We start from the raw sequence: 23,349 nt of genomic DNA on the forward strand, positions 1-23,349 counted from the left end.
GGATATAGAGCAAAAGAGAGAGTTAGTAATGAGACACTTGCGTGATTTGTGGAATAAGTGGCGTGGTGACATGCACAGGAAATATGTGATAGAAAATTCATTGCAAGTTGCACTTAGAAATAAACCTACAGAAGTGAGTGTTGATGACTGGATTGGCTAGTTAAGGAACATTATTTTTCTTCAAAATTTTAGCTATTAATCTCCTAATTTTATTAATTTTGTTCCATGTATATTGTTGGATTGTTGAAATTATCTTTTAATCTTGATGTATAGAAAGCAAGCCAACAAAATACACTTAACAGAGGCAAAAGAAAGATGCTCCACCACATGGGCAGCAAACCCTTTAGACAAATTGCGTGGGAATTGGTATACATTCAAAACTAATTTCCTATTTGTTTACAACTACTTTGTTTTTTAGTTTGATGTTGTACTCATTTTTATTTAATATTTGAATAAGGGTGGCAAGTCAGGAAATCCACCTGATGTGGCAAAAATGTTTCATGAAACTCGAAAGAAAGCTAATGAAACACTAGAAAATGGGGATCAAGATAAATATGTAAGTAGAATATGTGTTTAAGTTTGATAATGATGCATTATATAGTACTAACATATGAATTTAATTTTTATAGGATGAAATTGTTCAAGTCAAACAAGCAAACCCTTCACTTTCTAACATTGAGATAGTTGAGAAAATTTGGGGGAAGCAATCTCATGGTCACATTACTGTATTTGGTGGTGGGACTACTTTGAAAGATTTGAGAGGACCACTCCCTAGTCGATCTGATCTGGAAGCACGGGTTATAGAAAAAAATAGAAAGAACCAGATGCTTCAACAACGCTTAGATGAGCAGGAGCAACAACAACAAAGGATGTCTGAGTTGGAGTCACAAGTGAAAGCTATGCAAGAACTTTTTTTTAGGCAATCACTTTCATTGACTCCTCAAACTCGAGAACGTGTGCATGACTAGGTAATTATTTTTTGTAAAATCTCTTATATACTTTTATGATTGACTACTTTCACTAAAAAATGTGATTTTTACTTAATAAGATAATATTTACTTAATTGATATTTCTTAATTATGTGATTTTTTTTTAAATTTTTCAGGCTATCCATGTAAGATTAGGAGGGGGTAGCTCGAGTCTTCTTTTGACGATGATTAGAGGTGTCAGAGATGTGTCTTCCCCAAACTTTTATTTTAATTTGTTTTAGATAGTTTTATGTATTTTTCTTTGGAACAATTAGGATATTAACTCTTATTATTAGTATTGAATATTTGAGGATGGTGGAATTTTATTTATTGATGTTATTAATGAATGGAATTTTTATTTTACCTCTTATTCATTATTGGGTATTTTTAATATGTTTTTGTTGTGAATCTTATTCTCTGATTGAGAATAATATGATAGTTGCCTATGAATGAAAAATTTATTATTAATGTATATTAGAAATTTATAGTCTACAATGACGGTTTTATAAATCGTATTTTGTTCATCAATGAAGGGAAAGCACCGTCGTTGATGGGTTACTAATTACCCATTATGTGGACTTTTACGACGGTATCCAACCGTCATTAATTAGTTTTCAACGACGGGAAAATATCCCCGTAACTAATGGTAACAATGGGAAAATATCCCGTCACTGATGGTAACGACGGGAAAATATCTCTGTTACTGATGGTAACGATGGTGATATTTACCGTCGTAAATATTAATAATGGTAATATGTTCCGTCGTTATAGACTCTATAACGACGGGTAGTATATCCCTTCGTGACCCTTTAGCGAAGAGGGCTTCAACGACGGGTGATGAAGGGATTTTTCCCCGTCGTTAGCATACAATAACGAAGGTTTTTATCTCTTTAACGAAGGAAAATCCCTTCGTTAAAGATGTAATTTCTTGTAGTGGTGTCCTCTTTTCCAAATCAACGTGAGTAGTTCTATGTGATTGTAATTTGAATATATCATCTCTAGATTGCTTAATCTCTAAAGTACGCGCTTTTTTTATATTTTCTCTTACAATCTGTTCAGCTTTAGGGCAAAGATAGCTTGTCCACTTATCAGCCATTATCCGTCTGTTGTTCATGCGGCTCATAATTTTTTTCGGATATGCTCCACCATTTACACGATACGTAACAATCAAGCTTCACGTATCCAGATGTTAAAGGATTCTATAACATTAGAGGTTACATGACCATATCTGCAAAGCACAAAATAATAGAAAGTATGATGGGCATCCAATATATAATAAAATTAACATGTAATCACAAAACTTAACCTTTACTGCTCAAAGTTAACATAAAAACATCAGTGTTAACATATATTGGTGAAAGTTAACATATATTAGCCACAGTTAACCTATAGAAAGGAAAATTCACTTATGTGCAGAATAGTTAACATCAACTGCAAACGTCATAATAATTGAATGCATTACCTAATGCTAGGGAAGAATGCATTTGCCCAATGATTTGACGAGTAATTAATTACAATCTCATATGCGACTGGAGCCATCTTATAAATTTTCTTCATGTAGTCGTTTCATTCCGCTATAGTGTATTTATAGCTAGCAGATTGGAGCAAATTCCCTAAAACTTGTGTATCCTTTGTCTTCATTCCCAAATCCTTTAGTTTTGATCTAAAATTTTTAACTAGGTGCAGAACGCATCGTGAGTGAATTGCTTCAGGGAAATATTCTCTCATGGCTTCTCGAATCCCCTTGTCGGCATCAGAAATAATTACCAATTGGTGGGAATGATTATACGGGTCTAATCTTTCATACAGTATGGACCACATGCCTTAAAGAAACCATCTCTAATTATTAACATTTTCCTGATCACATATACAATACACAAGTAGAAATATCTCTTGGTCTTCGTCGTATGCTATAGCGCTCAGGAGCATACCTTTGTATCTATCTTTCAAAAAGGTCTTATCCAAAAATAATAGGGGTCTACACCCATTTAAGAAACCAACGATGCAAGCAGCATAACATATAAACAGTCTTCAGAACCTTCCTTTATTCTGATCAATGCAAATGTAGCTTCTTGGATTCGTTTGCTTCACCATTTGCTCATACCTGTACAACAATGTATCTTCTGCTCATGTAAATATAATACATTGGAACATAAGGGTAATATCTTAACATAAAAGCTCACAAGTTTTCATGAAACATGATATTCCACGATGACATTTGAAACATATCAATGAATATTAACATGAAACATCTAGGGGTAATATATTGCATGACAAACTAACAATTGTACTATAAGCGGCTATGATCAAAATTTGTACACTTAATAAAATAACTATAAAATTTATCATCTTAATTGATCATAAACCTCATAACTATCACCGTACATATCCTTCTGCGCTCTTTCTTTGCCCCATCATATCTTATTGTATTCAAGTCTCAATCCATATCGAGTGAGGAACTCCTTTTGCATATCAATTGGGCGGATTTCAGGTCGCGGCTTTAATACCAGTCGTAATTGGGCTGCTATGAATTTACAAGATGTCCGTGATTGCCCTGACAAGTTAGTATGCTATCTGCAACTATGTTCATTCACAAACCATTTGATTTTAATTCTTTTACCATTTTAACAGGAGATGTAAAGAGCATCCAAGGGTATCCATATGTCTCCTTATATCAACAACAAACTCGGATACGTTTGGGTTCATTCTTTACAAATTCATAGTTAAATTTTTTTTGCCATGGAATAGTATTGCAAAGCTAGTCTCAATTCGGTTACAGTTTCAAATTGTTTCCCCTTTTCAGTTAATGTTGTGTACTACCATTAAGGAATGTTGGAAATGCTATTGAGAATATCACCAGCTCTCATTACAATCTTACCAGACGGGAAATCATTTTGGATTCTCTCTAAATTGGATGCATTTCCTGGAGGAGGACGAGTATATTCTACATTCAAGGAGGCATCACTGCTACACAAATTAATCAATTAGTGAGATATCTTGCACACTATGTTATATTATCTTCTTATAATTTAAGTTAACAACAATAGGACCAAAGTTAACAATATGCATAGTTAACACAGTACAAACAATTTAACTAACTGGGATTAAAATTAACCATTTTTCGTAAACCTTGATATAGAGTAGTGGAATTTAACAGACAATAGGCATAGTTAACACACCACGACAAAAGTTAACATGTATAGGAAAATTTTAACATGTTCCCATGAGAATTAACATGTTCATGTAAAGGTTAACATACCTCTTAGAAAATTAACCTGTAAGATGAAGTGTTAACATCTAACCATCAGAGATGAGAACTATTTTTTCCCAAGTTAGCATCGAAACCTAAAATCACAATTTTTACATCACACATAGCCCTATTCCAAACAGAGTTCATTGTTTACTTACAAATCAGTAATAACTTACATTGAGGGGATTTAAAGCCCGTAAGGGGTGGTTGAAAGTTGAAGAAAAAAAATAACAATGTTTACATCACACAAAGCCTAATGTTATAAAGAGTTCATTAATTATTTACATTTCACTAATAACTTTCTGATTTTTCCCTGAAGTGGAACACTCTACATTAACAGCTGTTTGCATGTGAATCTCCGTACAACCAATATTTCGATTGTGCTCTAACATGCACTTCAAATCATCTTCATTGTCAACTGAAAAATTCAGATTGTGGTGCCTCTTAGATTTATATATTAAGGATAAAGCTTCTTCAGGTACTTTTAATTTTTCAGACACATCAAATTTCAGTTCATAAAAGCTTCTTGTCGAACTTAGTTTCATGAATATGGCATTCTCGCCTAAAGACACCATGCAAATCAAGTTATTGGCGGCCATTGGGGTGGTTGAGAGTTATGAGGACAATTATGAGGAGTTGAGGAGTAATTGAGGGGATTTCAAGCGCATAAGGGTTGTTGATAGTTGAAGAAAAAACCCTAATTTTATTAATGAGAGAGTGAGAGATAAAACTAAATAATTTATAACAATGATGATGAATCAGAATAGTAATGGAGGGAGCCCGCGCTTTATCCCGCGTTTTCCACCGTCGCTTCGCCATAAATGCGATAGGAGAGATCACCGAATAAGAGAACCCATTCAGCCGGTTTTCTGTGAGAGAGATGAGGGCATTTTAGGTAGATTGGTCAAAATACACCCAGTACATGTATACAAATGGGCTTTTGGGTCTGGGCCACAAATTTCATACTTTTTTTGGGGTTAAAGGCTAAGGTAAAAAATTGGTGGGACTGGGCCACATCTGGGTCTTTATTTTGGGGCCTTGAAACATTTTTCCCTTGATTTTATTTGAACAAGAAATATAAATTCTGGTTTTGGCCGTTATTATCTAGACGAGATTATAGGTTGTTCTTACTTCCTCTAAATAAATAAAGAAGAAACAACTAAAGCTAACTAGATTTTAATTTGCTCAAAATCAGAAAGAAAAATATAAGCTAATTAAAGAAATTATTATGAATTTTGGACTATTCTTAAAAATTGATACAGACTGCCATAAAATTAAACAATTTTCTTAGAAACTATCACGACTTTTATGATTATGATCATATTTATTATAGAGTCAGAAAATAGCATTCTTGGTTCTCATCAGACAATTAGATGCAAGAGATTTGATCTTTATACTTGGAAGGGTATTTAGAGTACATATTATAGGTTCAGATTGCATATGTATGCAATCCTCCTTTTTGAATATGTATCGTTAAATGCAAATAATTATAAATTATAAAAAAAAGACAAGAAAAATAATAAAAACAATAATTTTATTAATCACTTAAAATGACATAAATTACAAATAAAAAATTATAAAAATAAATTCTTTATTAATAATTAATAAATCATTTACAAATTACAAGTATAAATTTATTTTAGAATTCATCGCATCACAATAAATAAGTACATCCCAACTAGGTTGGCACCTACTCACCTATATCGCTATCATTTGTAACTATTTCAAAAATAATTCTTTACAAATTTTAAGCTAAGATATAAAAATTACAATTTATTCTTTATATCTATCTGCTAGTCCTAATTCTTCAAATTTATCTTTAATTCCAGCCATCCGATCAATGCATTGCGTTCGCTTCTCGTACCTCCACCAATCTTGTAAGCACATCACCGCTTGTACAGTATACGGATCTAAGCATGTCCTGTGGTCGTCGATCAAACGTCCTGCTGTGCTGAAGGTGGATTTCGAAGCTACCGTCAAAACCTGCACTGTTAGTAAGTCACGAACCATGGTGAAAAGTATAGGATATGAAACTGATCCATATACTTTCCACCATTGCAAAAGATCTAAAGTATTTTCTTGACATTTAACTAAGAAGCAGATAAATATTTATTTATTTCAGAAACCTCCAATGATGACGATCCAAGTCCAGATCCACCAGTTAGCTCAGCTACCATTGCATACCTATCAAAACTTACACTTTTACCTCGGGATGAGCTCGAAGAAACCGAAGCTGTAGACTGTTGTGTAGCTACACCATGTCTAGCTGCATACTCATCATATAAGGTTTGAAAATAATTTATAATAGCTAAATGATGAGTAGTAGCAGTAAGAGTGGTTCCATCATCTAAGTCTATAATCTGATTACCATACAAGGATTGTAACAAACTTCGAAAGCCAATATCCTTCAAGCATGAATCAATAAGAACTCCCAAACCAAAAACATGAGGAATAGGCCTAAAGTACTTATTAAATTTTCTCTCCACTTGAAAAATCATAGGTCCAAAAGTATCATCCATATGATATTTCCCAAAAAAAATTAGAATATTTAAAATTTGTAAAGCAGCTTAAGTAATGGTTGGATAATAACAGCCAGATAATAACATTGTAGCATCATAAACAACTTGTAACATTTCATTTAAATTACATATAATTGTCCATTCATCTTTAGTTATTCCATAAGTGCTATCAGAACTAGAACTAGAAGCATAATAATTTATAAAATCAGTTATAATATCTTTATATTCTATTGTTATACTTAACATTGCATAGGTGGAATTCTACCTATGGTCAACATCTTTTGGAATTAGTCTGGGCTTTACATTTTTTTTTTTACAAAATTGTTTCCATCTTTTAAGTCTTTGTTCAGAAGCATTATACATATAAGCAACTGTTCTAACCTTTTCTATCATGGGTTTAATTTCAGTAAATGCAATTTAAACAATTAAATTTAAAATATGACAGATACACCTAATATGAAAAAGATCACCAAGACATGGTAATGACAAAGTTGATCTGATAAAATCAACAGCTACATTGTTATTACTTGCATTATCTAGTGAAAGAGAAAATATTCTTTCTGAAATTTCTAATTTCATAAGTTCTTCAATTATTAAATTTGCAACATTAATACCAGTATATGACTCTTCTATTGTAATAAAAGAAACAACTCTTTTAAACATTTGCCAATTTTCATCAATCCAGTGTGCTGTGATACATAAATATTCAGTTTGTGCTCTAGATGTCCAAATAACAGAAGTTAAAGAAAATTTACAGTTTAAATTTTTAAAATAAGAAATTATTTTTCCTCGTTCCTCCTGATAATATTTTAAAATATCACATTGATAGGTTTGACGATAAAATTTTTTAAATACAGGATAAAAACCATCTCTAAACATATATTCAAATTCATTATCTTCTACTAATTTAAAAGGAAGGTTTTTAAAAATGATAAACCTGATTACGCATTTCCCAGCTCTGACAGCATCATAGTTCCAACTACCGAGACTACCAGAAGAAGAGGATTGAGAAATCATAGATTGTCGGATATCACCTTGAGGAGTCTGGTCTTTGTTGTGTTTATCTAAGTGGCGTTTGAGGTGGTTGGTGCCGCACTTATGATGAGCTTGAAAAATCTTACCGCACAACGCACACTTAGCCTTCCAGGTGAGGATCCTACCGTGTTCATCCTTGGTGAGGTCTATCTTCTCGTAAAAATTCCACACATCCGATCTTGGTCTTTTAGGAGCTCTTGGTGCAGATTCGTCACCACCGGATTCGGAATTAACTTCGGTAGGAGTAGACCCAGTAGGAGGACTCATTTTAAGATCGGGAGATAGGTTTTGCTCTCCATAATCAGATCCGGAAGCCATTTGATGAAAGGATTAGAAAGTATAAGAGTATAGGAGTATAAGACAGTATAAGAGTATAAGAGAGAAGTAGATGAGTTTTGGTGTGAAGAAAACAAATGAAAACCCCCCTCTATTTATAGAGCCAGCCACCTAAACAAATGATCAAAATAACCTCACAAAATAGTCGTTTTTTAACCGTTTTTTGGGACAAAACGGTCAAAAGATAGTTTATGGCCGTTATGGCCGGGCGGCCGCCGGCGCTTCAGCGAGGCGTGTTTTGCCACAAACGGTCGACTCTCGTGGAACGGTTGTGGTCGGGCCGGCGCCAGGTCAGCTGGCCGCGGCCCGGCCTCATTTCTGGCACACGGTCACCTATGGTGGCCGTTGCCTAACGCGGGGGCCGGGTCCGAGCCCGGGCTGCGCCGCCCGATTTGTGCGGCCGCTCCGCACTGTTTCCAGCCGGGCCGGCTCGACCGGGCGCTCGTTGACGCCGCCATACTAGGGCCCGACCCGGCAGGGCCCGGATTTGCCCGGGCCGGGGCCGGGGCCGGGGCCGGGCCGGCGGGCTTTTTGGACAGGCCTATCGACGCATTATTCAATAAGAAATGGAGAGTACTATCAACCTCGTTTTTTTTTTTTGTTTCTGATGATGCAAAAGTGTTATAGACCTTGTAGTACGGCTACTACTCTCTATGTTCATTCATTTTTATGTACATGTGTTACATTAATTCAAATATAGTTGGCTGCATTAAGTGCATGTGTTATATTTATTGGAAAAAATGGGTATGAGGCGACACCTCATTTAGTAAAATGAGCTAACAAGAGATAACCATGTGAGCACATCATACTTGTCACATCAAACAGTGTGAGTCTCACAAATCTATCTTTTAGTAGTTTATTTTGTTAAATAAGCTGCAATCTTATACTCATCAAATCCTTATTTATTTCAATCCAATTTATTAGCTGGCATTATCTTAAGAATCCTAAATTGCCTGTTCAAATGTGAGCAAGGATGAGAAATATACAAATATTATGCAAATTGACAACATTATGGTACATCAAAGTAAAGTATATTTTTTGGATTAGTAAACCTTGAGAAATATGTTCACCATAAATAAAATAGACTAGAACTGTTGTATACTTTGTTATATAGGAGACGGATATCGATTAATAAATACACCATCAGGAAAAGAAGAAGAAGAAGTAGAAGAAGATGAGAAATCCTTGAATGCTCCGTAAACACCATGTCGCGCACACCATACTAATAAGAAAAAGAAACGGACATAAACAAATCTCAACAATCAACTAAAATTACAAGTTCCAAGAGTCAAAAGTTTCCACGGAGAAGAAGACAAACAATCTATGCTCCAGAACTTAACATAAAGTTAATAATAAACCCATAGATTAAAAAGAGCACGTTAGCATTATTTTGTTTCCTATAATTTGACTAAACTATGAAGAGAGATACGATGATTCAGATAGGTTAGCTAGGGAGCATTTGATAACCGTGACGTTTTTACCGTTTTTTTTAACGAAAACAAAGAAACGCGTTTGGCAACCGGGACGTTTTTTTTACTTATTCCTTTACAAAATCTAAAAGTTAAACACTTTTCTTAAAACACTAAATATGTGTTTTAAGATTTTGTTTTTCATCTACGCCTCGGCCCGCCCGTTGGTTTGCGGCGACCGCTCACCGTCGCCACCACAGCCACCGGTCACCGTCTAGCCACCCGCCTGTCGCCGCCCGGCACCAGTCGGCCTGTCGGCCACCAGTCGGCCCGTCGCTGCCGCCCGTCGGCCAGCCACTGCCGAGTCGCACCGCCACCGCCTGTCGGGCACTCGCCAACCCGTCGGCACCCGTCGGCCCGTCGTCGTCCGCGCGTCGGCACCTCCACCCGCCGCCACCGCCGCGCTGTCGGCACCCCCCACCTGTCGTCGTCGTCAGGTGGCTGACCACTGGTCACACATCGTCGCCGTTGGCCCGCGCCCCACCCGCGCACCCGTCGGCCACCCGCCGACCCGCTACCCGTCGGGTAGCTGACAGTCGTCGTTCGCTCGTCGGCCGGCCGTCGGCCGGCCGTCACCACCGCCACCGATCGCCTGTGGCCGTCGCGCCGCCCGCCCACTACCGCTATATAAATGGTCAAACTAGTTTGACCAAAATAGTGTTTTCAAAATACATTTGAAAAAGAAACACAATGACATGGTGTTTTTTACTAAAAAAACACATTGATTACCAAACACACCTTAGGGAGTCGTTTGGATACCATAGTGTTTTTCGTGTTGTGTTTTTGTAAAAAAACATCATGGTATTGTGATTTTCCCTTAAAAATGTTTTCAAAACACCATGTTAAGTATTTTTTATCAACAATAGTTTGACCTATAATTATTATTCATATAATATAATATTATTAATAATATTAATATTATGATATTACTAGTATGTTATTAATAAATTAATATATTATTAATATTTTAATATTATATAACATATTATAGTTTTTAATATGTTACAGTTATTAATAGTACTTTAATAATATATTAGTATTTATGATATTAATAAATATTATTATATTATGAATATATTATTTTACATTAACATTTGTTAGCAATAAATTATTATATTATTAAAACTTATTTTACTTTATAATAAATTATATTATTTATTACATATTATATTAATATTTTATATATTATATTACATTTACTATAAAAAATGTTATTATAATAATATTATTATATTGTTATGTTATTATTAAATATGTTTCTATTATATAATATTTTATAATTATTAATTCATTATAATTTATTTATTAAAAAGTTAATAGCATTATAGTAATTATACTATTGTATAGTATATTATTATATCATTATTATATTATTTAATATTGATAATTTTGTATTATTTTTATTAGTTTATTTATATTTTATTAATATTATTTATTATATAATACATTGTTAACATATTAAATATTGGTATTTAATATGTTATTATATTATTATATAAGATATTTTATTTATTATATTTTTATATTATTTAATAAATATTACTAATATATTAAATTAACTATAATATAGTATAGTATACTATAATATAAAAATTATGTTGATAATAACTCTATATTAATTACATTTAATATATTATGTTAGATATTATATTAACACATTCTCAAACTCAAAACCAAAACACCAAACACCAAACTTAAAACACTTAAAATGTGTTTTTAAATAAGTGTTGGGTTTTTAGCTTGAGGATGATTTAGCTCAAAAAACACCATGATTTCCAAGCACATGATGTTTTGTTTTTGGCAAAAACATCATAGAAACAAGTAAAACACCATGGTATCCAAACAGAGAGTAATTTGAGATACGGTGATTCAGATAGGTTAGCTAAGTGATTTATGTTGGGGAATTTATGGAGATTAACCTGCGAAATTAAACACTAAACGAACAACGACACCAATGAAAATATCACAAGAAAGCAAACACCAAGATTTAACGTGGTTTGGCAAATCGAGCTGACGTCCACATGGCAATCCAGAGAGAAATATTCCACTATGAATCAAGAGTATAATCCCTCCAAGTTACACCTGAACTTGAGAATTAAATCACAAGAAAAAATACAGTGTTATCTCTTGGGCATTAAAACCCGTCTCACCAAAAATCTCCAACTCCCGCGGAGAAACCAACACGTACCCTGGAAGGCGTCGTCGTTCTGAAGACAACGGCTTTTGAATCACTGCAATCAGACAACCGAGCGATCCGAATTCTGAACTTCTCTCTCTCTCTCTCTCTCTCTCTCTCTCTCTCTTCTCTCCTCTCTCTCTCTCTCTCTCTCTCTCTCTCTCTCTCTCTCTCTCTCTCTCTCTCTCTCCCTCCTCGGATTACTGTAGCATCGGGATCCTATTCATACGAAAAACAAAAAACATGTTTTTCATATATAGAGTTCTCCAAACCTATTCTTATTTCAAATAGATCATCCAAATACTCTTCTAGATAGAGTTCTAATTCATGTGGACTTCATGTGGGTCTTATCTTGGGCTGGACCCACAACAATCTCCCCCTCCAGCTCATCGAGAGGGTATGCCAATCTGTAACTCCTTAACGGGAGTTTATGCCAGCCAATCGTTGACACAACTCGGTCTTTTCTTTGAAAATGATCTTCGTTAAAAAATCTACTAGATTTTTATCTATGTGAATCTTCTGTAGCTTCAGCTCCTCTTTCTAAATAGCTTTTCTAAGCCAATGATATCTCACATCAATGTGTTTCGTCCTGGAGTGGAATATAGAATTTTTACTTAAATCAATAGCACTTTGACTATCAATAAAGATTTTATAATTGTCCTGCTGCAAGCCTAACTTTTGCAGAAATCTTCTCAACCAAATCATCTCTTTACCGGCTTTTGCAGCTTCAATATATTTCGCCTTTGTTGTAGATAAACCAACACACTTCTGTAATCTGGACTATCAAGATAATGCTCGCCTAGCAAAAGTGAACAACCAATCTGAGTTAGATTTCCTGTGATTGAGATCACCTGCCATATCAGCATATGAAAAATCATATAATACTGCATTCGAACCTCCAAAACTCAAACACAATCTGAAACTGCCTTTCAAATATTTTAAGATCCACTTTACACCTTCCTAATGAACTTTTCCTGGATTAGAAAGAAACCTACTCACAACGCCAACTGCATGAGCTATATCTGACCGAGTGCAAACCATGACATACATCAAACTCCCTACAGTTGAAGAGTAAGGAATATTCTCCATCTTACTCTTTTCCTCATCTATAGTCGGGCAAAATTTCTTGCTAAGCTTCAAATAACCTGCAAGAGGAATATTGACTGATGTTTCTGTCAAAAGTTGCTTTCATTGTCATCAAACCTGTTACACCGTTTATCGATTACAAGTTTAAAGAAAACAAAGGTTTGGGGGTTTCCCTTGAAAATGAAAAGGAAAAAATGAGAGAGAGAGAGAGAGAGAGAGAGAGAGAGAGAGAGAGAGAGAGAGAGAGAGAGAGAGCTCACATCAGCTCGAGCTGAGAGAGAGAGAGAGAGAGAGAGAGAGAGAGAGAGAGAGTTCTCATATACCCATAACCCATGTGGGCAAATTGTAGGGGCTTATGTACAAATTCCACCCCCTTGGTTGCCTAAACTATTTAGATATGATATTTATGTTTTTTTAATATCTCCTTGTCATTTTAGTTTAAATTTAATCAAGGTCTAAGCCTTGGATGGTTGGGGTTCTCATGCTAGGGTCAATATGCAGGCTATAACATGACTAAGGAGAACTTTAATGATAACATGTCACAATTTATTCTCTTGATATTGAAAGATGTTAATAAAATTTGTAGATACAGGGGTCTATATCAGTACCGTGTCTGACCACCAGAAGGAAGGAAAGGATATTGCGATGTTACAGTAGCAATGTATGAAGAGATGACAGCTTTAGAGCAAAATAAAACTTGGGATCCTATTCGTCTACCACCTAAAAGAACGATGTTGGATACAAGTGGGTTTACATAGTCAAAGTGAGTCCAGATGGATCTGTAGCTCATCTTAAAGGTCAACTAGTTGCAAAGGGTTATTCTTAGATATATGAATTAGATTATATTAACACCTTATCTTTTATAACAAAAATAACGTCCATCTGAATTCACATTTCACTGTATTAGCTGAATGTTAAGAATGCTTTTCTAAATGGCATTCTAGATTAGGAGGTTTACATGGAGCAACTATCAGGGTCTATTGCTCTAGAAAATTATGGGAAGGTTTGCAGGTTAAATTCTCTCTATGGTTTGAAATAATCTCCGAGAGCTTGGTTTGGGGGCCATTCTGCACGAGTAGTTTAAGTTTGGTCTTCATCAAACTCAGAAAGACCACTTCATTTTTGGGCAATTTCATGGTAGAAAGCGAATCCTTCAAATTGTATATGTTTATGACATTGTAATCACTAGGGATGATGTGCAGGGCATTAGAGACTTAAAAAAATATCTACAACAGTAGTTTCAAACCAAGGATCTTGGGACACTAAAGTATTTTTAGGTATAGAGGTTGCCAGACAAAGAAAGGCATTCTCTTATCTTAGAGAAAATATGTATTTGATATGTTGACAAATACTAGGATGTCAGAATGCAAGGATATTGACTCGCCTATGGATGAGAAGATCAAACTTTTTCAGGATCAGGGGGAGCTATAGGATGATGTTGAGAAAAATAGGAGATTGGTAGGACAATTGACCTACTTGAGAGTTACTAGACTGGATATTGTATTTTTTGTTAAATAGTTAGTCAGTTTCTATCAACACCAAATATACCCCACATGGGGGCTGTGAAGAGGTTCTTCGATATCTTGAGAAAAGATCAGGCGAGGGAGTACTCTATTTAGATAGTGGACACACAAGAGTTGCAAGTTTCTCAGATATAGGTTAGGCAGGATCACCAGCATATAGAAGATTAACAACATGATATTGTGTATTTCTTGGAAAAAATGTAATTTCCTAGAAGAGCAAGAATCAAAGTGTAGTTTCTCTATCTACAACTAAATCTGAATATTGAGCCATGGAAAATCTAACATTTGAGCTTATCTGGATTAGACATATATTTACAGATTTTGGTTTTCCTCCTAAATGTCCAATGAGCTTGTATGGAGAAAATAAGATCGCCATTCACATAGTTGAGAATCTAGTGCTTCACGAGAAGATAGAGAATTGGATAATTAGAACCAAACATATCCCTTTAGAGCATCAGCTTGCAGATAATTTTACAAAACCTCTTGGGAGAGCACAAGTAAACTTTATTTGTGACAAGCTGAGCATGTATAAATATATATGTGTGTGTGCACGCGCTCAGATTTGGGGGGAGTGTTGAGAGTCTCTCCTATATTTAGTTAGCTTCCTTTATTTAGTTTATCCCCACATTGGTTAGAGTCTAATTATTTTGTAATCCTAATATTATTAATAAGACTTGAGAGGAGAGAGACAAATCATCCTCTCTGATTAACCAAACAACGATTGATATAAGACACTTAATGGTCAATTTCATGGAGAAGTGGGATAATCACAAGATTAATACAGATACACACATATTAATGACTTTTCCAAAGAAACGATCATATTTTCTAACCCAGAAGACGGATTCCGATTTATTATATATGTAAATCACCTATTTCGACGAGACGAAGCCAACCGGATTATCATATTTCCAAAATCTCATTAGTATTACCAGTTTTTAGCAAAAATCTAAAAATAATTAATATTTAATTTATTTTTAATAATAAAGTTGGAATCTATTTAGATTAGAAACAAATTCACTTTTGATTGATATTGGACTGATTCGTTTCCTATATTAAATGGAACTTTTTTATGGTAGGATTTAATACTTTCTATTTCTTTATAATTCTAGTCTTATTGGGATCTTTCTTTTTTTTAAGAAGAGACATGTAACCCTAAAATTATTGGATAACTTTTTATCAGTATAATTCCTCTTTATTTTATTTATTTATTTATTTGTGGATTTGAAGATAGTTCTTTATGGATTCAAAGAGCACCTCTTGATTGATTACTTCCGCACTATGTTACTCAACATCCTACCTTCATCAATTTGACGTTTTTTCTATGTATCACCGGCTAACCTAGCAATCTCAACCTCATGATCTTCACCAGGCACCAGAGTTTATCAAGGGGCCCTCATGATCGAGTCCAATCTTTTGGACTCAATGTAGTAAGTTTTTATCATCATCAACCTGTTCAATATAAACCATAATCATCCAACAAAAATTCTAACACAAAATAAATGATTATGATATGAGAAAGTAGACCCATCATTATCTACATGCTTTATTTTATTTAAATATTGTTATTATTATTATTTGTATTATAAGCATTTTTTGTCAATGAAAATTAATTTTATTCATTAACCATTAAAGAATATAAGCACATCAAGTTCTCCAGCAAAACTATCTGGAAACCAAACTATTTACAACTTATAACTTCTCAAAACTCTCATTGTGATGCCTCAAAGAATCATCATTAAAAGTTTTTGTAAAAATAGTAATCTTGATTGTTCGGAAAAGGATGGTTGGATCATGAGATTTGCCTTGAAAAATCCTCAAGTTCCTCTCCTGCCACACAAGGTAGACTGCAACAGCAAGAACCATTCTCTTGAGCTTCTTCTAAAATCCATTTCCCCTCAGGTTATTGTTATACCAATCAATCAGATGAACCCAATTGCAAGATCTCTAAGAAAAGTTTAGCCAATCCATTATACTATTCCAAACCTGAGCTGAGTAAGGATAATCAAAGAAGAGGTGCTGACATGTTTCTTCAGTTTGGTGATAATCAGGACATAGGTCACAGTGATTTGAGCTTAGAATTCTCATTCGACACAATCTGCCTTGCGTTAACAATCTGGAATGAGAGACAAGCCCAAGCACAAAAGAATGCTTTGGGTAGTTTAAGCCTTCCCAAACTGTGTTGTACCAAGGAACAGGGGGAAGAATTTTTTAAAGCATTATAGACAGAGGAGATTTGAAATTTACCCCCGCTGTGGCAGCTATTGATGGTGCTTATGATATTGCTTACATTTCCAAATTTATTTTTGCCATGTCCCTAACTTTCAAAAGTTGTCTCCACATCCATGAATCTGACATTCTAAGCTGAATTTGCCAAATATCAGTTTGATGTATATAGTTTTTATGAACCCATTTTATCCAAAGCAAGTCTTTTTTCTGATGTATCATCCAAATCAGTTTTAGTGTAGCTGCATGATTCCATGTTCTGGCTGAATACAGACCTAGCCCNCCCCTTTTTTTTTTCCTTCGCATATGTTATTCCAAGAGACTTGATGAATTTTGTGATTCCATAGGAATTCTGAGCACAATCCATCAATTTTTTCTAGCACTTTCACAGGCAAGATGAAATTGCTAGTCCGAAAAATTTAAACTCCCAATATGACAGATTTGATTAATTGCAGTCTTCCCGCATAAGAGAGGCATCTCTTTTTTTGCCAGTGAAGGAACTGTTCAGAGATTTTACTTATCAGAGGTGAACAATCAAGGTAAGATAACCTCTTTAAAATAAGTGGTAATCCCAGATAGCGGATTGGTAGCATCCCCTCAGGGAAATTTAGCAATGAGCAAATCTGATTTTTCAGATTATCATAAATACCACTGAAGTATACAGATCATTTGGCAGGATTAGCATCTAACCCAGACACCCTACTGAACTCCTAAAGACAATTATATAGTTTCAAAATTGAATATCCATCAGCTCTAGCAAGGAGGAGTAGGTCATCTGCAAACATCAAGTGTGTAATCCCCTGACTGTGACACTTAGGATGATACTTGAAGAGGTTATCATTTCTGAGAGCATTTAATATTCTTGAGAGATATTCCATCCCAATCACAAACAAATAAGGAGAAAGAGGGTCTGTCTTAATCCCCTCTCACCTTTAAAATATCCATGCAAAGATCCATTGAGAGCTAGTGAGTACTTAGGAGATGATATATATTCCATAATCTAGTTTATCATGATGCTAGAAAACCTCAAACCCTCCAGCATAGCTTTAATGAAATCCCAGCTAATAGAGTCAAATGCCTTTCTCAAGTCCACATTTAGCATAGCTCTAGGAGAGGTATGTTTTCTACCATCATTTTTAACTAGTTCATGAGCTAAAAGAATATTGTTAGAGATAAGTCTCCCTTTGACAAAGACACTTTGTGCATCATTTATCAGATAGCCCATGACATTTTGTATTCTCCCAGCTAAAATTTTTGATATGACTTTATAAATCAAATTGCAACAAGAGATGGGACGGTAATCTGAAGCAGTTCTTGGATTCAGAATTTTAGGGATTAATGTGATAATTGTAGAGTTAAACGTACCAAGAAGCTTTCCAGTATTGAAGAATTCCTCCACAGCAAGATATAGATCACCATTAATAATATCCGAAGCTTATTTGAAAAAGGCAGTATTATACCCATCTGGACCTGGTGCTTTTGTTTCAAACATTGAGAACACAGCATGCTTGATTTCATCTTGGTTGACAGGAAGACTGAGAGTGGCACTTTGAGCTGGAGATAGGATAGGACCATTAGAAATTACTCCCAAATTAGGTTTTGTAACAATAGTAGCAGTGCCTAAGAGCCTCTTGTAATAATCAGTAAACTCCTTAATGATATCAGGCATATCAGTAATTCTGCTTCCATCCTCAGTGTAAATTGACATTACCCTGTTGCGATGCCTTTTAATTTTCATGACAGAGTGGAAGAACTAAGTGCATTTATCACCATGCAAGCTCCAAGAGATATTAGCCTTTTGCTTGTATAAGGAATTTTCAAACTCAGCAATCTGATGTACTTTTTGATGCCTTCCTTTTCCCTGATGGTAGGTTTGAGTTGAGAAGATCAGCACCCATTTGTCTCTGAATTCCAGATAATTCATCTTTGGCTCTAAGAACTTGCTCACTAATGTTCATAAAGTGATTCTTATTAAGCTCTTTAAGGATAGGCTTCAGGGACTTGAGCTTAGTATGAACTTTATACATATTGTATCCCCTAACATTTTGTTCCCAAACTTATTTAACAGCTGGAAGAAATTCAGGGTGCTTAATCCACATATTGAAGAATCTAAAAGGCCTTTTCCATCAAAATTATCTTCTCCAATAGTTATCAGTGCAAGGGAATGATCAGAACAGCTTGGCACTAAAAATTCTATTTGACTGGAAGTGTATTGATGTATCCAATCTTTATTTACCAAAACTCTATCAAGTCTGGACCAGATCCTTGCTTCAGCCTCTTGCTTATTGCACCAGGTATAGAAACATCTTGTTGTCTTGAGATGAACTAGTTTACTAGAACTGATAAAATTTTGAAAATCAATGGTATATGTGTCAGATACTGGTTCACTTCCCAGTTTTTCTTCATTATTCAATATAGCATTGAAGTCCCCACCAACTAACCAAGGACTATTTTGGTTAAATGTCAGCAATTCTTGCTATAGAATTTTCCTTTCATCCATTTGGTTTGAAGCATAAACAACTGTGATTGTACAAGAAAGCTTACCATCTCTAGAATCAACAGTACATGTCATGTGCTGTTTGGAGGAAAATAAGACTTAAACTAAGAGAAATTCATTGTCCCAGAGAATCCAAATCCTTCCATTTCTTGCTTCAGGAACGTTTGTAATCCATTCCTAGTTTTTGCCACTTTCTTAGCAATGGACTGCATTTTATTCCCCACAACTTTGGTTTCTAAGAGAGCTAGAAAAGAGAGATTATATTCATTTATAAAATGCTTAACTATCAAGTGCTTAGAGGATTTATTAAACCCTCTAACATTCCAAAATGCCAGGTGCATTATTGGGAAATACCCCCTATCAATACAAGAGGGGTCAAAATCTAGATGTTGCTCCATAATAGAGAATGTGGAAGCTTGAATGCAAGAGCCCCCAACAATATTGTCATTGAACCTTTCTCCTAATTTTGATCTAGTAACACTTGTGAAACCAATTGCATTCATAGCAGTAGAGCAATGAAAAGGATTTGCAGTTGCATATTTACTATTACTGTTTCCTACATTCTAATGTGCATTTTTATCAGCACCTGAAATATTTTTACTGGATTGTCCTATGAACATACCTCTATCTGAATTGTCTTGGTGAACATATCTTTGATATGATTAAGAACCATCTCCATATTGATTTAGAAATGTAGTATTTTCCCCAGATTTACTAACATTTTCCTCCTGTGCATGTTTTTCAGACAATTGCCTAGCTTGCTCTCCTTGCTGTTCAATGATCTAATGAACATACACATCATCCCCAGATTGTGTGCTTCTTAAATCTTTCCCAGACTGACCAGTGTTATCTCCTATTTCAACATTCCCTTCAAGGACACCAATTCCAGGTTTAGAAACTTGCACAGGCACTTTCTGCCTATTGATAGGCATCCATTTCATTTTAAAAGTTTGTCTTCTGCAATATTCTGCTTCATGACCAACCAAGCTACAATAAGAGCACCATTTTGGTTTGAGTTCATATATAACCTTTTGATTGTAGCTTTATCAGTTGTGATTAGTTTACCAATAACACTTGTAATTTTACTTAAACCAATTGAAGTCCACAAATTTAATTTCAAATTTAGAAATTGAACCCACATTGGATAGTTGCAAGCTTAGAATTTGTCCATATCAATATCAAGAGTCCAAGGTTTAAGGACCAATGGCCTAGATCCAAAGAACCAAGGACCTGCTTCTAGGACTTCTTGCATTTGTTTAACTGATTGAAAGTCAAACAAGAAAACACCTTGCTTGATTAGATAAATTCTTGGAATAGAAACATTCCCCCAAATCTTATTAACATAAGATTCTGTAGCTTGAAACTTTACATTTAAACCAATAACATATCTAATCAAAGCATGCTTCCAATAAACCTCTCCTTCCTTCCATTCTTCAGTTGAGAATTTGACAGTGTTATTTTGAGAGGATTGAACAAAATTCAAAGAGAATCCATTTCTAGATTTTCGATTATCCGCAAACATACTAATAAATGTTTTATTGATCCCTGCAATGTTAATTTCCTTAGTTTTATCCTCTTCTTGAGCTACTTTCTCAGGCTCATCAATGATTTCATCAACTTGAAAAAGTTTCTTAAGATCTGCAATACTATCAACAGATTTGACATTAGATGAATTATGAGCAGAAATCTTAACCAATCCAGACTCAGAAACAACCAATTCAGATTCAGATTCATCCGCCCACGAGATTGAGTGAGGAGACTTACTCATATTTCTTGCGATCAAATTATTAGATCTCATCGGAGGAGATTCCAACAATGATTGAGATCTAGCACGAACTTCATAGACCGGCAACTTCTTCTTAGCTCCTTTCGGACCTGTGCTCTCCATTTCAATGGCTTTCAAAGAGATCTTAGTGGGTTCTGATCCTTTCTTAGCTTTAGATGATGAAGTGTACTCAAACATAGAATCTCTCAGCTCGCTGTCAATGATCCCTCTGCTATTTTCTTCTTCCTCCTCATTAGAAACTAGGCGGGGGTGCAAATTAGCAAAGAACTGATCTCCCGCTAACATGCACCACCAGACCGCCAAGAGTTCTCACTTCGCTAATTGTATTATAAGCAATTAATGAAACTAGATGATAAATCTAAGAATATGAATAACTAGCGTACCAAAGAAATCTGGGATGAAGGTTTTATTATTGTATTATATATATCGTATAAGAGTATTATTTTCCGTGATTATATGACTTGTATCTTTCCACCATATTCGCACAAGTATATCCTTACTACCGAGCATATATACCTTTTGCATCAATCACACGTGCGCTATACATCAAAATATTTACTACATGTTGGTAGGTCCACATAATTTAATCCATTATCCTCGTGACCAAACACAAGCACACAAATCCAACATACAAACAAAGAAGACGTCACAATAGAATAGATATGCACACTTGATAAAATTGTAACATGTAGCCACAACTATTCTCCCCAATCCAATGAAATAATACCTCCACCCATCACAACATTAGCCAAACCAAGAACTTGCTTTCTTGCCCCTTTCATTTACGTGCCGTTTACGACACCCACCAACCCATCTATTTCCATCAAAATTCTAATCACATCTCATTAGATTCACCTTAATTCCCTTTATATTCTCTTCATCTCATAAATCATCCCTCCTTCACTTATTCCATGGAGAATACTTACCCCCTATTATTTCATCCACAACAAACATCTCATACTCCCTATGGCAATCTCTATACGAGCGACACTTTAAGTGGGGTTCTAGTGCAAGGGCTTAAGGAGGAGGATCCTTCTACTAGGGCTTCAAGATCGTCACAAGGGATTCGAGAATCTCTTGTTGTTTCATCGAATGAGGCAGGGACAAGTCTCGACAAGCCAACCAAGAAGAAGGAGGAGAAGAAGGCAAGGAGGCCTCGATATGCGTTTCAGACAAGGAGTCAAGTCGACGTTCTTGACGACGGGTATAGGTGGAGGAAGTATGGGCAAAAGGCTGTGAAGAATAATAAGTTCCCAAGGTTTGAAACCTTTTAACTCCCTTGATCTTATATAAGACTACCAAGCTAATTGTGCAATTCATAAAAATAAATGTTCTATATATAACTTCAATTATGTCCCTTAATATACATGGTTAATTAAGGCTTCAAGTGATATTATAGTAAGCCTGTGAAAATAAGTTAGCCCTATCTGCTAAAATTTCTTTGTGCAAAGCATGCGTAGGAGTAGAGTTTAAATAGTATATCCTTGAGTACATTTGTAGATAGTCCATACCAAGTAAAAGTTTAGTATTTTTAAATACTTTCGTCAAATGATTTTGCTGCTTTTCGTTTTCTGTTTTTGGAGTAACATAGTATGATTTTTGTTGATTCTATGCCGCCTTCACACTTTCCACTCTCTTTCTGTAAGAGTAGTGGTGCAATTTATATGCATCACTTTAGCTACACATGATTGCAACGTGTTTAATCGTATATACGTGCATGGGTGAATTAGGCTAAGCATAAATGGCTAATTGGTTACTTGATTCAAAGTCCATGCGTCTTTTATTCAATTTGGATGGTAATATTCCATTGCATCTTATAAACAACTTTATGATTTTGTAGACGGTTCAAACTTTTATGCAAGCAAGAAGGACTTAGGATATAATTAACTTCTAGAGGTCAGATTTGGTGACAGATGACAAGAACCAAATTCCCAAGTTTGTTTGGCAGTCGGAAGACAGAATAATAGAGCAAATAATTAAAGAACTTGACCGAGAATAGTCCTTTTAGCTGGAAACCTTTGAAAGGTTGGCTTGTAAACCCATTCAAGACTCCTAGAAGATGGCTTTTCTTTTGTCTTTAAAAGAGATTGACTAAGATTAGAAATATAAGAGAGTGACGTACCGCTAGCTACTTCTTTAGGTCTTGATGAGCCTCCGATGTTGTTGTTTTATAAAGGAAGACACCGATGCATGCCTCCCTTGATAATATTAGACCATTAGTACTACAAGCATGCATGCATGCACAAGATAACACATACCATGGTGTTATTTGGTTCATTGAAATTGTAGTGTTTGTAACGATTTAATTTGCATGCAATTGATCAGCATGTTCTGGATCATTTCCAGTTGTTTGCTTCATTTTTGCAATTGACTACAATTACAATTGAAGTTGTGAAAACACCTCAAGTTGCAGCCAACGACTTGTACATACTTATAAGTACTAAGTTGCAGTTGTGAACTTTTTAAACTGCCAATAGG

General features: G+C 35.1%; 1 protein-coding gene across 1 annotated transcript in view; it reads left to right on the plus strand.

The window, feature by feature from the left end:
• LOC109829467 (probable WRKY transcription factor 75) overlaps positions 21,665 to 23,349 on the plus strand; it is a 9,670-nt gene continuing 7,985 nt past the window's right edge. Inside the window, exon 1 of the mRNA XM_020396578.1 lies at positions 21,665 to 22,129. Within this exon, the coding sequence (XP_020252167.1) occupies positions 21,783 to 22,129 (347 nt within the window). The 5' untranslated portion in view covers positions 21,665 to 21,782. The remainder of the gene's footprint in view (positions 22,130 to 23,349) is intronic.

This window comes from Asparagus officinalis, chromosome 2, assembly GCF_001876935.1.
Source record: "Asparagus officinalis chromosome 2, Aspof.V1, whole genome shotgun sequence".
NCBI classification, from domain to species: Eukaryota; Viridiplantae; Streptophyta; class Magnoliopsida; order Asparagales; family Asparagaceae; genus Asparagus; species Asparagus officinalis.